General features: G+C 42.8%; 1 protein-coding gene across 2 annotated transcripts in view; it reads right to left on the reverse strand.

The window, feature by feature from the left end:
• Nucleotides 1–13,161, reverse strand: part of kif3a (kinesin family member 3A) — a 100,874-nt gene that overhangs the window by 58,691 nt on the left and 29,022 nt on the right. For both annotated transcript variants that reach the window (XM_041193337.1, XM_041193338.1), the window contains exons 4-5: nt 7,583–7,667; nt 7,017–7,122 (exon numbers count right to left, since the gene is read on the reverse strand). In XM_041193337.1, the coding sequence (XP_041049271.1) occupies nt 7,017–7,122; nt 7,583–7,667 (191 nt within the window). The remainder of the gene's footprint in view (nt 1–7,016; nt 7,123–7,582; nt 7,668–13,161) is intronic.

A 13,161-nucleotide genomic window follows, 5' to 3' on the forward strand; every position in this document is an offset into this window, starting at 1 on the left:
ATAGGTATGTGAAGAGAAGACGATTGGTGAAGACAAATGTAGGTCCCTTACAGTCAGAAACAGGGGAATTTATAATGGGGAACAAAAATGGCTGACGAACTAAATACATACTTTGGTTCTGTCTTCACAAAGGAGGACACTAATAACATACCAGCAATGTTGAGGAACACAGGGTTTAATGAGATGGAGGAACTAAAAGAAATCAGTATTCGTAGGGAAATGGTTTTGGGGAAATTGATGGGATTGAAGGCTGATAAATCCCCGGGGCCTGATAATCTACATCCCAGAGAATTTAAGGAAATGGCCCTAGAAATAGTGGATGCATTGGTGGTCATCTTCCGAGATTTTATAGACTCTGGAACAGTTCCTACAGATTGGAGGATAGCTAATGTAACCCCACTATTTAAAAAGGGAAGTAGAGAGAAAACAGGGAATTATAGACCAGTCAGCCTGACGTCAGTAGTGGGGAAAATTCTAGAGATCATTATAAAAGATTTAATAGCTGAGCACATGGAATATAACGGCAGAGTCGGACAGGCAGCATGGATTTATGAAAGGGAAATCATGATGGAATTCTGAGGATATAACTAGTAGAGTTGATGAGGGGGAGCCAGCGGATGTGGTTAATTTGGACTTTCAGAAGGCTTTCAACAAAGTCCCACATAAGAGATTGGCGTGTAAAATTAAAGCACATGGGATTAGGGGAAGTGCATTGAGATGAATAGAAAACTGGTTGACAGACAGGAAACGAAGAGAAGGAATAAACGGGTCTTTTTCCGAATGGCAGGCAGTGACTAGTGGGGTACCGCAGGGATTGGTGCTGGGACCCCAGTTATTCACAATATATATTAATGATTTAGATGAGGGAATTAAATGTAATATCTCCTAATTTGCAGATAACACAAAGTTGGGTGGGAGGGTGAGCTGTGAGGAGGATGCAGAGATGCCTCAGTGTGATTTGGACAAGCTGAGTGAGTGGGCAAATGCATGCCAGATGCAGTATGTGGATAAATGTGAGGTTATCCATTTTGGTAGCAAAAACATGAAGGCAGATTATCTGAATGGCTATAAAATGAAAGAGGGGAATGTGCAAAGAGACCTGAGTGTCCTTGTACACCAGTCGCTGAAGGTAAGCATACAGGTGCAGCAGGCGGTAAAGAAGGCATAAAAACAAAAAAAACTGTGGATGCTGGAAATCCAAAACAAAAACAGAATTACCTGGAAAAACTCAGCAGGTCTGGCAGCATCGGCGGAGAAGAAAAGAGTTGACGTTTCGAGTCCTCATGACCCTTCGACAGAACTTGAGTTCGAGTCCAGGAAAGAGCTGAAATATAAGCTGGTTTAAGGTGTGTGTGTGGGGGGCGGAGAGATAGAGAGACAGAGAGGTGGAGGGGGTTGGTGTGGTTGTAGGGACAAACAAGCAGTGATAGAAGCAGATCATCAAAAGATGTCAACGACAATAGTACAATAGAACACATAGGTGTTAAAGTTAAAGTTGGTGATATTATCTAAACGAATGTGCTAATTAAGAATGGATGGTAGGGCACTCAAGGTATAGCTCTAGTGGGTTTTTTTTTAATAATGGAAATAGGTGGGAAAAGGAAAATCTTTATAATTTATTGGAAAAAAAAAGGGGGAAACAGAAAGGGGGTGGGGATGGGGGAGGGAGCTCACGACCTAAAGTTGTTGAATTCAATATTCAGTCAGGAAGGCTGTAAAGTCCCTAGTCGGAAGATGAGGTGTTGTTCCTCCAGTTTACGTTGGGCTTCACTGGAACAATGCAGCAAGCCAAGGACAGACATGTGGGCAAGAGAGCAGGGTGGAGTGTTAAAATGGCAAGCGACAGGGAGGTTTGGGTCATTCTTGCGGACAGACCGCAGGTGTTCTGCAAAGCGGTCGCCCAGCTTACGTTTGGTCTCTCCAATGTAGAAGAGACCACATTGGGAGCAACGAATGCAGTAGACTAAGTTGGGGGAAATGCAAGTGAAATGCTGCTTCACTTGAAAGGAGTGTTTGGGTCCTTGGACGGTGAGGAGAGAGGAAGTGAAGGGGCAGGTGTTGCATCTTTTGCGTAGGGATGGGGAGGTGCCATAGGAGGGGGTTGAGGAGTAGGGGGTGATGGAGGAGTGGACCAGGGTGTCCCGGAGGGAGCGATCCCTATGGAATGCCGATAAGGGGGGTGAAGGGAAGATGTGTTTGGTGGTGGCATCATGCTGGAGTTGGCGGAAATGGCGGAGGATGATCCTTTGAATGCAGAGGCTGGTGGGGTGATAAGTGAGGACAAGGGGGACCCTATCATGTTTCTGGGAGGGAGGAGAAGGAGTGAGGGCGGATGCGCGGGAGATGGGCCGGACACGGTTGAGGGCCCTGTCAACGACCGTGGGTGGAAAACCTCGGTTAAGGAAGAAGGAGGACATGTCAGAGGAACTGTTTTTGAATGTAGCATCATCGGAACAGATGCGACGGAGGCGAAGGAACTGAGAGAATGGGATGGAGTCCTTACAGGAAGTGGGGTGTGAGGAGCTGTAGTCGAGATAGCTGTGGGAGTCGGTGGGTTTGTAATGGATATTGGTGGACAGTCTATCACCAGAGATTGAGACAGAGAGGTCAAGGAAGGGAAGGGAGGTGTCAGAGATGGACCACGTGAAAATGATGGAGGGGTGGAGATTGGAAGCAAAATTAATAAATTTTTCCAAGTCCTGACGAGAGCATGAAGCGGCACCGAAATAATCATCGATGTACCGGAGAAAGAGTTGTGGAAGGGGGCCGGAGTAGGACTGCAACAAGGAATGTTCCACATACCCCATAAGGAGACAGGCATAGCTGGGGCCCATGCGGGTACCCATAGCCACACCTTTTATTTGGAGGAAGTGAGAGGAGTTGAAGGAGAAATTGTTCAGCGTGAGAACAAGTTCAGCCAGACGGAGGAGAGTAGTGGTGGATGGGGATTGTTCGGGCCTCTGTTCGAGGAAGAAGCTAAGGGCCCTCAGACCATCCTGGTGGGGGATGGAGGTGTAGAGGGATTGGACTTCCATGGTGAAGAGGAAGCGGTAGGGGCCAGGGAACTGGAAATTGTTGATGTGACGTAAGGTGTCAGAGGAATCACGGATGTAGGTGGGAAGGGACTGGACAAGGGGAGAGAGAAGGGAGTCAAGATAACGAGAAATGAGTTCTGTGGGGCAGGAGCAAGCTGAGAAAGAAGGCAAATGGTATGTTGGCCTTCATGGCCAGAGGATTCGAGTATAGGAACAGCGATGTCTTGCTGCATTGTACAGGGCCTTGGTGAAACCACACCTGGGATATTGTGTGCAGTTTTGGTCTCCTTATCTGAGGAAGGATGTACTTGCTATAGAGGGAGTGCAGCAAAGGTTTACCCGACTGATTCCTGGGATGGCGGGACTGACATATGAGGAGAGATTAAGTCGGTTAGGATTATATTCGCAGGAGTTCAGAAGAATGAGGGGGGATCTCATAGAAGCCTATAAAATTCTAACAGGTCTAGATAGGGCCGATGCAGGAAGGGTGTTCCCGATGGTGGGGAAGTCCAGAACCAGGGGTCATGCATTTGCCCACTCGCTCAGCTTGTCCAAATCACACTGAGGCATCTCTGCATCCTCCACACAGCTCACTCTTCCAGAGGATATTGGGTAGACCATTTAGGACTGAGATGAGGAGAAATTTCTTTACCAGGGAGTGGTGAGCCTGTAGAATTTGTTACCACAGAAAGTAGTTGAGACCAAAACATTGTATGCTTTCAAAAAGGAGTTAGATATAGCTCTTGGGGCGAAGGGGATCAAAGGGTATGGGGAGAAAGCGGAAGCAGGCTATTGAGTTGGATGATCAGCCACGATCAAACTGAATGGCGAAGCAGGCTCAAAGGGCCAAATGGCCTACTCCTGCTCCTTGTTTCTACCCTTCTTGAATAATGGTACCACATTCGCTGTCCTCCAGTCCTCTGGCACCTCTCCTGTGGCCAGAGAGGATTTGAAAATTAGTGTCAGAACCCTTGCAATCTCGTCCCTTGCTTCACTTAACAGCCTGGGATACTTCTCATCTGGGCCTGGGGATTTCTCCACTTTTAAGCCCGCTAAACCACTAATACCTCCTCCCTTCTTGAAGTTTTAATTTAACATTAATACATTTACGAATTTAGCAATATAGCTCAAGGTGTCACACTAGCTGTACCATTAGCACAAAAGCACTCCAAGATCAGAGCTAAAGCACTCCAGCATCAACAATTAACACCTCCAACATTATGGTTTTGATAAAGGAACTTTGTTTTATTCATTCATGGGAGATGCATGTCACCAGAAAGACCCATTTTTAAATTTCCCACGAGAAGACTGTTGTGAGTCACTTAGTTGAATTGCTGCAGTCGGTGTGGTGTAGGTACACCCACAATGCTGTTAGTGAGGGAGTTCCAGGGTTTGGACCCAGCGACCCATTATGGTGTTGCTAGGATTTTGTTTGTGATGATGCTATGCCTAACATCTTGGTAAATTTTTAAAAAATAGCAATTGGAATAATAATAATAATAATAAATAAAGCGACTATATTCTAAATTTTCACTGAAGTTAACAAAAATGACTAGGCATGATACTAGAGCCACCATTTTCCATATGGACATGTTTCTGGACTCAGGATTGCATATTCGTTGTCTGATTCAACATAATTCAGTTTTCTAGACCTACAGAAAAAGAATGGTGTGAATCTATTTAATCCATCATTCTAGCTAACCTGGAGACAGCTCAGAGGAATTGGCTGGACCATTTTACATTGAAGTAATCCAAAAAATTGCTAGAAGAAATTCAATTTTGCTCCTTTAATTAGAGCTGATATCTCTTCTTCCATTTGTAGACAGCTTCAATTGACAGAGGATACAATCTGACCAGTGTATGATTGGGGGCTTTTAGAGGAAAAAAATTGATAATACTTCACCAGATCTCACATGTCCAAAATACAGATCAAGAATCCTGGGCCAAAAAGAGTATTCTTAAAACCAACAACACCTTGCATTTATGTAGTGTCTTTAATGTAGTTATCCTCCCAAGGGGCTTCGCAGGAGTATTATCATCAGAACTGGACATCAAGCCATACAAGGAATTATTATGGAATATAACCAAATGTTTGGTCAAGGAGGTACGTCTTAAGGAGCTTAAAGGAGGAGGAAAGAGATATGGAGGTGGAGAGGTCAGGAAGGGAATTCCACGGCTTACAGTCTAGGCCACTGAAGGCATAGGTGTCAACCGTGGGATAATTAAAATCAGTGATGTGCAAGAGGTCAGATTTGGAGGGGCACAGAGACCATGAAAAGTTGCAGAATGGGAAGAGATTATGGAGATAGAAAGTGATAAGGCTATGAAGGGATTTGATAATAAAGGAAGTGAATTTTTTACATTGAGGCATTAATCGACTAGGAGCCAATATTGGTCAGCAGCACAGGGAAAATGGATGAATAGAAGTTGACATCTGGCATGACAACAGTCGTCTCAATTCCTCTGCTCCTCTCACCTACTCTAACCTGTCTCTTTCTGAACTTGCCGCACTCCGTTCTCTCAGGTCCAACCCTGACTTTGTCATCAAACCAGCTAACAAGGGTGGTGCTGTTGTTGTCTGGTGCACTGACCTCTACCTCACAGAGGCAGAGCGTCAACTCACAGACACTTCCTCTTACCTCCCCGTGGACCTTGACCCCACCACTGAATATCAAGCCATTGTTTCCAGGACTGTCACTGACCTCATCTCCTCTGGAGATCTTCCTTCCACAGCTTCAAACCACAGTCACCCAACCTTGGATGGACTGCTTCTACCTCCTACCCAAAATCCACAAACAGGACTGTCCTGGCAGACCGATCATGTCAGCCTGTTCCTGCTGCACGGAACTCATTTTTTGCTATCTTGACTCCATTCTCTCTCCCCTTGTCCAGTCTCTTCCCACCTACATCCGCGATTCCTCTCACACCCTACATCATATCAACAATTTCCAATTCCCTGGCCCCAACCGCCTCCTCTTCATCATGGACGTCCAATCTCTCTACACCTCCATCCCCCACCGGGATGGTCTGTGGGCTCTCCGGTTCTTCCTCGAACAGAGGCCCGAACAATCCCCATCCACCAATACTCTCCTCCGTCTGGCTGAACTTGTTCTCTCACTGAACAATTTCTCCTTAAACTCCTCTCACTTCCTCCAAATAAAAGGTGTGGCTATGGGCCGCATGGGCCACCGTCAACACCCCTTTGTCCTTTTGTCTATGACATCTTTGGCAGTCTCTTCTTGTCCTCCACCTATCACTGGCCTCCTATTGACCGCTACCTGTCCCACCCCCCTCTACCAGCTTATATTTCATCTCATTTCTGTATATCTTAGTTCTGATGAAGTGTCATACGGACTCAAAACGTCAACTGTATCCCTCTCTGCAGATGCTGTCAGACCTGCTGAGTTTTTCCAGGTATTTTTGTTTTGAATAGAACTTGATACAACTTAGCATACAGGCAGCAGGGTTTTGGATGATTTCACATGGAGTTTTCAGCAGGGATTGAAGACAATGACTTTGGTCTTTCCAATAATTAGTTGGAGGAAATTTCTGGTCACCCACGTCTGGATGTCAGACAAGGAACATGACAGGTTTGAGACAGTGGATGGTGCTGAGCCAGAACTGGCAGTGTCATCAGTCTATGTGTGGTATCTAATGCTCTGTTTTCCTATGACATCGCCTGGAAGCAGTGCACATATCAGAAATCACAGGAGGCCTCGAGGACTCAAGAGGTATCGATAAGGAGCAGGAAGAGAATCCATTGCAGGTGATTCTTCACCTATGACTGGATAGACAAGGATGGAACCAAGCAACAGTAGACCCCTCCAGTTGCACAACAAAGGAGAGATGTTGGAGTAGGGTGGTGTGGTCAACTGTTTCAAAGCTGCAGGCAACTCGAGAAGGGACAGATTAAAATGGTCAATCACATTGGATGCCATTGTGACTTTCATACATTGCATATCAATTCTTTTTTAAACTTACGGTTTTTATTCCCCAAAGTCATAATACGATCCATGTCATCTGCATTGTTTACCACATAACCAGAGAGATCTTTAATGTACACTCCAACATCAGGTCGCTCCTTGACCTGTTCAATGAAACACAGAAATTAGAAATGAAAGGCATGGAAATGAGACATTCCTACATATGTCTCATCACCACGTGAACTGAAATAACAGGAATAATTTTCAATGTTACTGTCCAGAAAGTAACCTGGAGGAGTGGATAAAGATCAAGTGGCATTGCCAGGTTATTATCTGGCACTGAGCTTGAAAATTACCCTCATAAGTCAACTGTACAATTAAGTCAGAGAGGAATTCATTAAAATATAAATTAAGTTAAATTAGTATTATCAAAAGCTCCTCTGTGGAATTCTCCAGTATAAGAAACTAAACATTTGAAATAGCCCTTCATATCTGGTGAAAGCCATCATTGCATCCTAAAGCCTGTAATCTCTACTCTCGTGTGGGAAACGAATAAAATTATCAGTTCAGTGATATTTTCCTTTATTTATCATTAATTGGTTGTACAAGGACTGAATTTCTTACCTCCAGTCTCTGACTCTGATCCTTTCCAAGAAGATCACGAACCTCCTCATTATAAATCTCCAGATAGGATACTCGCACAAGGAACCTTAAAAAGTTAAACGGTGAGGTGAGGGTGGGAGGGGGAAAAAGTGTATTCTTACTTCTGAGGTTAAATTCAATAATTTTAAACTGCCAGCAGGGAGCCACATTCACAAAGAGAGCATGAATTAGAGATAAGATTATATAATAATAATAATAATAATAATAATAATGAATTCTCTAACTTGCACATTTCAAGTATGGCTCTTCAGTGGGAGCATGGAAGAGATAAATTTACCTTCATAGATCTCCTAATTAATCAGCAACGTGGAGTTAAAGTCTTGCTTATTAAACATGTTTAACGAGTCTATTTCTTCATGCTTTTTTTTCTTTTGTCAAACTAGTCATGCAGTAGAAGCATTACCTCACACTACATACAACATCAATAACTCAATGGCTACATTTGGAAAAATGCAATATTTTTCTGGAAAAATGCAATATTTTTCTGGAAAAATGCAATATTTTTCTGGAAAAATGCAATATTTTCTTTCTTCAAGTTTGTTACATGAATCACAGATATGAGTCATTGACAAGAAGTCATCAAATTAAAATGGTCACAGTGAGGAGAGAAGAGGAATTTTATTATGGACATTTGTTAAAGGATAGGATTCTTCATCACAGGCTGTAGTTGAGTTGTAAACCATTGTAACCTTTAAAGGGAACAGCAAGCATTTGAAACAGAAAACAACACAGACGACAGAGCTGGACAATAAACTTAGGTTTCAAAGTGCTTTAACAAAAGCCAGCATAGATACCAAGATGAATAGCCTCTTTCTGCACTGTAAATTTCTATGGTCATATGACACAAGTACCAGATGTCTTCCACTAATAATTCTGGTTCCAAGGAGCTTGGTTTCCACTTTCTTGCCAAATACGAGTTGCCCTAAACAACCCAAGTCTGCAAACCTGAAGTTATTAACTATTTCAATACTATTCATAGATCTGCCAAGTTTGTTTATATCACTCCAATACAAGCAAAAAGGTTAATCATTGATGGGCACTTGCTCACTCGAAACTGATGTGTCTTTCTCAATCTATCATCACGACCGTGATAAGGACTCCGCTGAACTTTAATTCTATTCTAAATTCCAAAAATAATATTCTGTAAGTTTTCCTCCATTCTAGACTCCACTGTAAATCATTTTCCCCTAGAAATTCAAATCTGTAAACTTCCTATTTCCTCAATCTTTCCTTTCTTCCATAATCTGCAGATACTTACAACCTAAACTTAAGTCACCTAATTAAAGAGGAAGTGAAAAAATAAAAAAAAAAGCAAAGAGAGAGTAAAGAAAGACCAGTAGATAACAAAATGGAATCCAAAAGTCTTCGATAGGCATATAAATTGTAAAAGGATGGGAAGAGGATATGTGGGGGCTGATTTGGGAGCAAAAAGGAGATTTAAGCATGAAGAAAGGGCAGGCTCTAAATAAATACTTTGCATCTGTCTTCACCAAAGATGATGCTGCCCGGGTCATGGTGAAAGAGGAGGTATGTGAGACACTTGAAGGGTTTAAAATTGATAAGGTGGTGGTATTGGTTAGGCTGTCAGTACTTAAAGTTGCTAAGGTACTAGGAACGGAAGAGATGCATCCAGGGGTATGGAGGGAAGTAAAAGTGGAAATTGCGAAGGTAATGGCCATAATTTTCCAGTATTCCCTAGACTCAGGGGTCATGCCAGAGGACTAGAGAATTGCAAATGATGCACTCTTGTTCAAAAAGGGATGTCAAGATAAACCTAGCCAGTTTAACCTCAGTGGTGGGGAAACTTCTAGAAACGATAACTCGGGACAAAATTAACAGCCATTTGGGGTGGGGGTAAGGAAAGCAAGAATGGACTTGTTAAAGGCAAATCGTGTTTAACCAACTTGGAGCTTTTTGATGAGGTAACAGAGAGGGTTGATAAGGGTAATGCTGTTGATGAGGTGTACATGGACTTCGAAAAGGTATTTGATGAGGTGCTCCACAACAGAACTGATGAGCAAATTTATAACTTACAGAACAAAAAGGAATGGTAGCCACATGGAAACGAAACTGGCCGAGTTAATGGATATTTTTCGGACTGAAAAACAGACAAGGTTCTTCATACCCTTGGATACACCTCTTCTGTTCCTAATACCTTAGCAACTTTTAGTACTGACAGCCTAACCAATATCACCACCTTATCAATTTTAAACCCTTCAAGTGTCTCACGTACCTTCACTTTCACCATGACCCAGGCAGCATCTTCTTTGGTGAAGAATGCAGATGCAAAGTATTCATTTAGTGCCTCCCCTGTCTCCATGCATAAATCTAATTTTTGCTCCCTAATCAGCCCCACATGTCCTCTTCCCACCCTTTTACAATTTATATGCCTATCGAAGACTTTTGGATTCCATTTTGTGTTACCTACTGGTCTCTTTTCTTACTTTCTCATTGCTTTTCTCACTTCCGCTTTGATTAGGTGAATTAAGTTTAGGTTGTAAGTATCCGCAGATTATGAAAAAAAGGAAAGATTGAGGAAATAGGAAGTTTACAGATTTGAATTTCTAGGTGAAAATGGCGGAAGGTCCGTAGCGGAGTTCCCCAAGGGTTGGTGTAAGAACCCTCGTTCTTCCAGATACATATTAATCACCTACAACTCGGTCTACAGGGCACAATTTCAAAATTTGGGGATGACACGAAATTTGCATTGTGAATAGTGAGGAGGATAGTTTAGAACTTCAAAAGAACATATATATGTCGGTGGAATTGGTTGACAAGTGGTAGATGAAATTTAATGCCGAAAAGTGTGAAGTGATTCATTTTGGTAGGAAGGGCATGAAGACACAATGTAAAATAAAGTTTATAATTCTAAAACGGGTACATGGTCAGAGGGACATCGGTGTATATGTGCAGAAGTCAGTGAAGGTAGCAGAACAGGTTGAGAACGCAGTTAAAGCAAACAACATATTAGGCTTTATTAATTGGAGCATAATGCCCAAAAGCAAGGAAGTTATTGCTCACTTGTCTCGAACCCTGGTTCAGCCTCAACTGGAGTACTGTGCCCAGTTCTGAGTGAGACACTTAAGGAAAGATGTGTCGAAATTAGAGAGAATGCAGAAAAGATTCACGAAAATGGTTCCAGGATGAGGAACTTCAGTTACGTAGACAGAAGAGAAGGTCGAGAAGAGATTTGACAGAGGTACACAAAATCATGAAGTGTCTGGGCGGGGTAGATTGGGAAAACACTGCTCCCATTGGTGAAAGAAGCAATTGGCTAAAGAGCCAATGGAGATATGAGAAAAAAGTTTTTCATGCAGCAAGTGGTAAGTGCTGCCTGAGTGTGGTGGAGGAAGGTTCAATCGAGGCACTTAAGAGGGAGCTGAATTATCTGAAAGGGGGGGGGAGTGTGCAGGACAATGGTGCCACTCCCTCGCCTTCTCCCTAAGTAAACTGCTCTTTCAGAGAGGCAGTGCAGACACAATGGGCAAAATGGTTTCCTTCTGTGCTTAACTATTCTGTGATCACTACTTCTTAATTGATCTCAGCTCCTTTACACCTCTGTGATGGCCATTCATCATAGTTTCTCCACAAATAAAAAGGAGTCAACTTCTTCAGGAGAGATGGGAGAAAAGAAATTAGGCAAGAAAATAGAGTTAAAATTAAAAGAAAACATTCCTATTAGTGTACATAACAAAAGAATATTGTGTGGTTTTAGCTTGGAATCAACATCCTGGAGTAACATGATCAGAGGAAAAGATAAGAGAGGCTGTTTTAACCAGCTAATTCTTCCATAAAAACTTAGTGCATCTATCATCTAATTGCAACCTGAATGATTCCAGAGTTTTTGGTTCCATTTCCCAACACAGAAGACACTCCAAATTCAAATTAATCTTTGAGAGAAGAATTGTATATTGATATCAGTCCTGAACATGCCTTAGATCAGCTTACATGTTTATCCCCATAGCATGCAGCTATGGTTGAACTTGAAGTAGTGCTTTGGATTAACCTATCCCATTCCAGTTATACAATTTTATCAATCAGCTCTCATTTTCCTCTTTATGGTTCATGACTCTGATCGTTCATTGTGACTCAGTCCTCTAAAATTTAGAATCAACCTTCTGGCCCTTCTCTGCACCATTGCTTGGAAACTGTTCTCAGGCCAGAGTTGAAAGATGTAACCTTACCAGGCCATTATCAGGCTTCATCATTTCAAACTGAATATTTAAATGATTAATTTGCAATATATTCTAAGTTTTTAATTCATTAAACCTCACCTGCAATAAAATCTTTTGGTTATTTGGTAGAAGTAAAAGGTTTTTGGTGACATGGAGAAGGCTGTCTATTCAAAGCACTAATGTCATAGGTGCATCCTAAAACAGATATTGGATTTTGCCAAGGTATGCTTTTGCTGCAATGGTTATTGTTACTATCAGAGTTACATTAACAAGAACTTGAAGAAAAAAACTCCTTTCGTGTCTGGCCCATCTCCCGCACATCCGCCCTCACATCTTCCTCTCCCTCCCAGAACCAAGATAGGGTTACCCTTGTCCTCACTTATCACCCCACCAGCTTCCACATTCAAAGGATCATCCTCCCACCACTTCTGCCAACTCCAGCATGATGCCACCACCAAACACATCTTCCCCTCACCAGCCCTGGAAGCATTCCGCAGGGATCGTTCCCTCCGGGACACCCTGATCCACTCCTCCAAAACCCCCTTTACTTCTCTTCTCCTCACCGTCCAAGGGCCCAAACACTCCTTTCAAGTGAAGCAGCATTTCACTGGCACTTCCCTCAATTTAGTCTACTGCATTCGCCGCTCACAGTGCGGTTTCCTCCACATTGAAGAGACCAAATGCAGACTGGGTGACCGCTTTGCGGAACACCTCGGTCTGTCCGCAAGCATGACCCAGACCTCCCTGTCGCTTGCCATTTCAACACTCCACCCTGCTCTCATGCCCACATGTCCGTCCTTGCTCTGCTGCATAGTTCCAGTGAAGATCAACGCAAACTGGAGGAACAGCACCTTAACTTCCGACTAGGCACTTTACAGCCTTCTGGACTGAATATTGAGTTCAACAATTTTAGATCATGAACTCTCTCCTCCATCCCCAGCCCCTTTCCGATCCCCCTTTTTTCCAATAATTTATATAGATTTTTCTTTTCTCACCTATTTCCATTATTTTTAAAAGTATTTCCATCCATTGTTTTATCTTTGCCTTTTAGCCTATTTCGATCCATTCCCCCACGCCACCCCTACTAGGGCTGTCTGTACTTTTATTATCACATTCCTTAGATAATATCACCAGCTTCAACACCTCTTTGTCCTTTTGTCTATGACATCTTTTGGCTATCTCTACCTATCACTGGCCCTCTATCCAGCTCTACCTGCCCCACCCCCCCTTAAACCAGCTAATATTTCACCTCTTTTCTATTTTTCCTTAGTTCTATTGAAGAGTCATACGGACTCAAAACGTTAACTGTGTTCCTCTCCGCAGATGCTGTCAGACCTGCTGAGTTTTTCCATGTATTTTTTTTTT

The sequence above is a fragment of the Carcharodon carcharias genome, chromosome 8 (assembly GCF_017639515.1).
Source record: "Carcharodon carcharias isolate sCarCar2 chromosome 8, sCarCar2.pri, whole genome shotgun sequence".
Lineage (NCBI taxonomy): Eukaryota > Metazoa > Chordata > Chondrichthyes > Lamniformes > Lamnidae > Carcharodon > Carcharodon carcharias.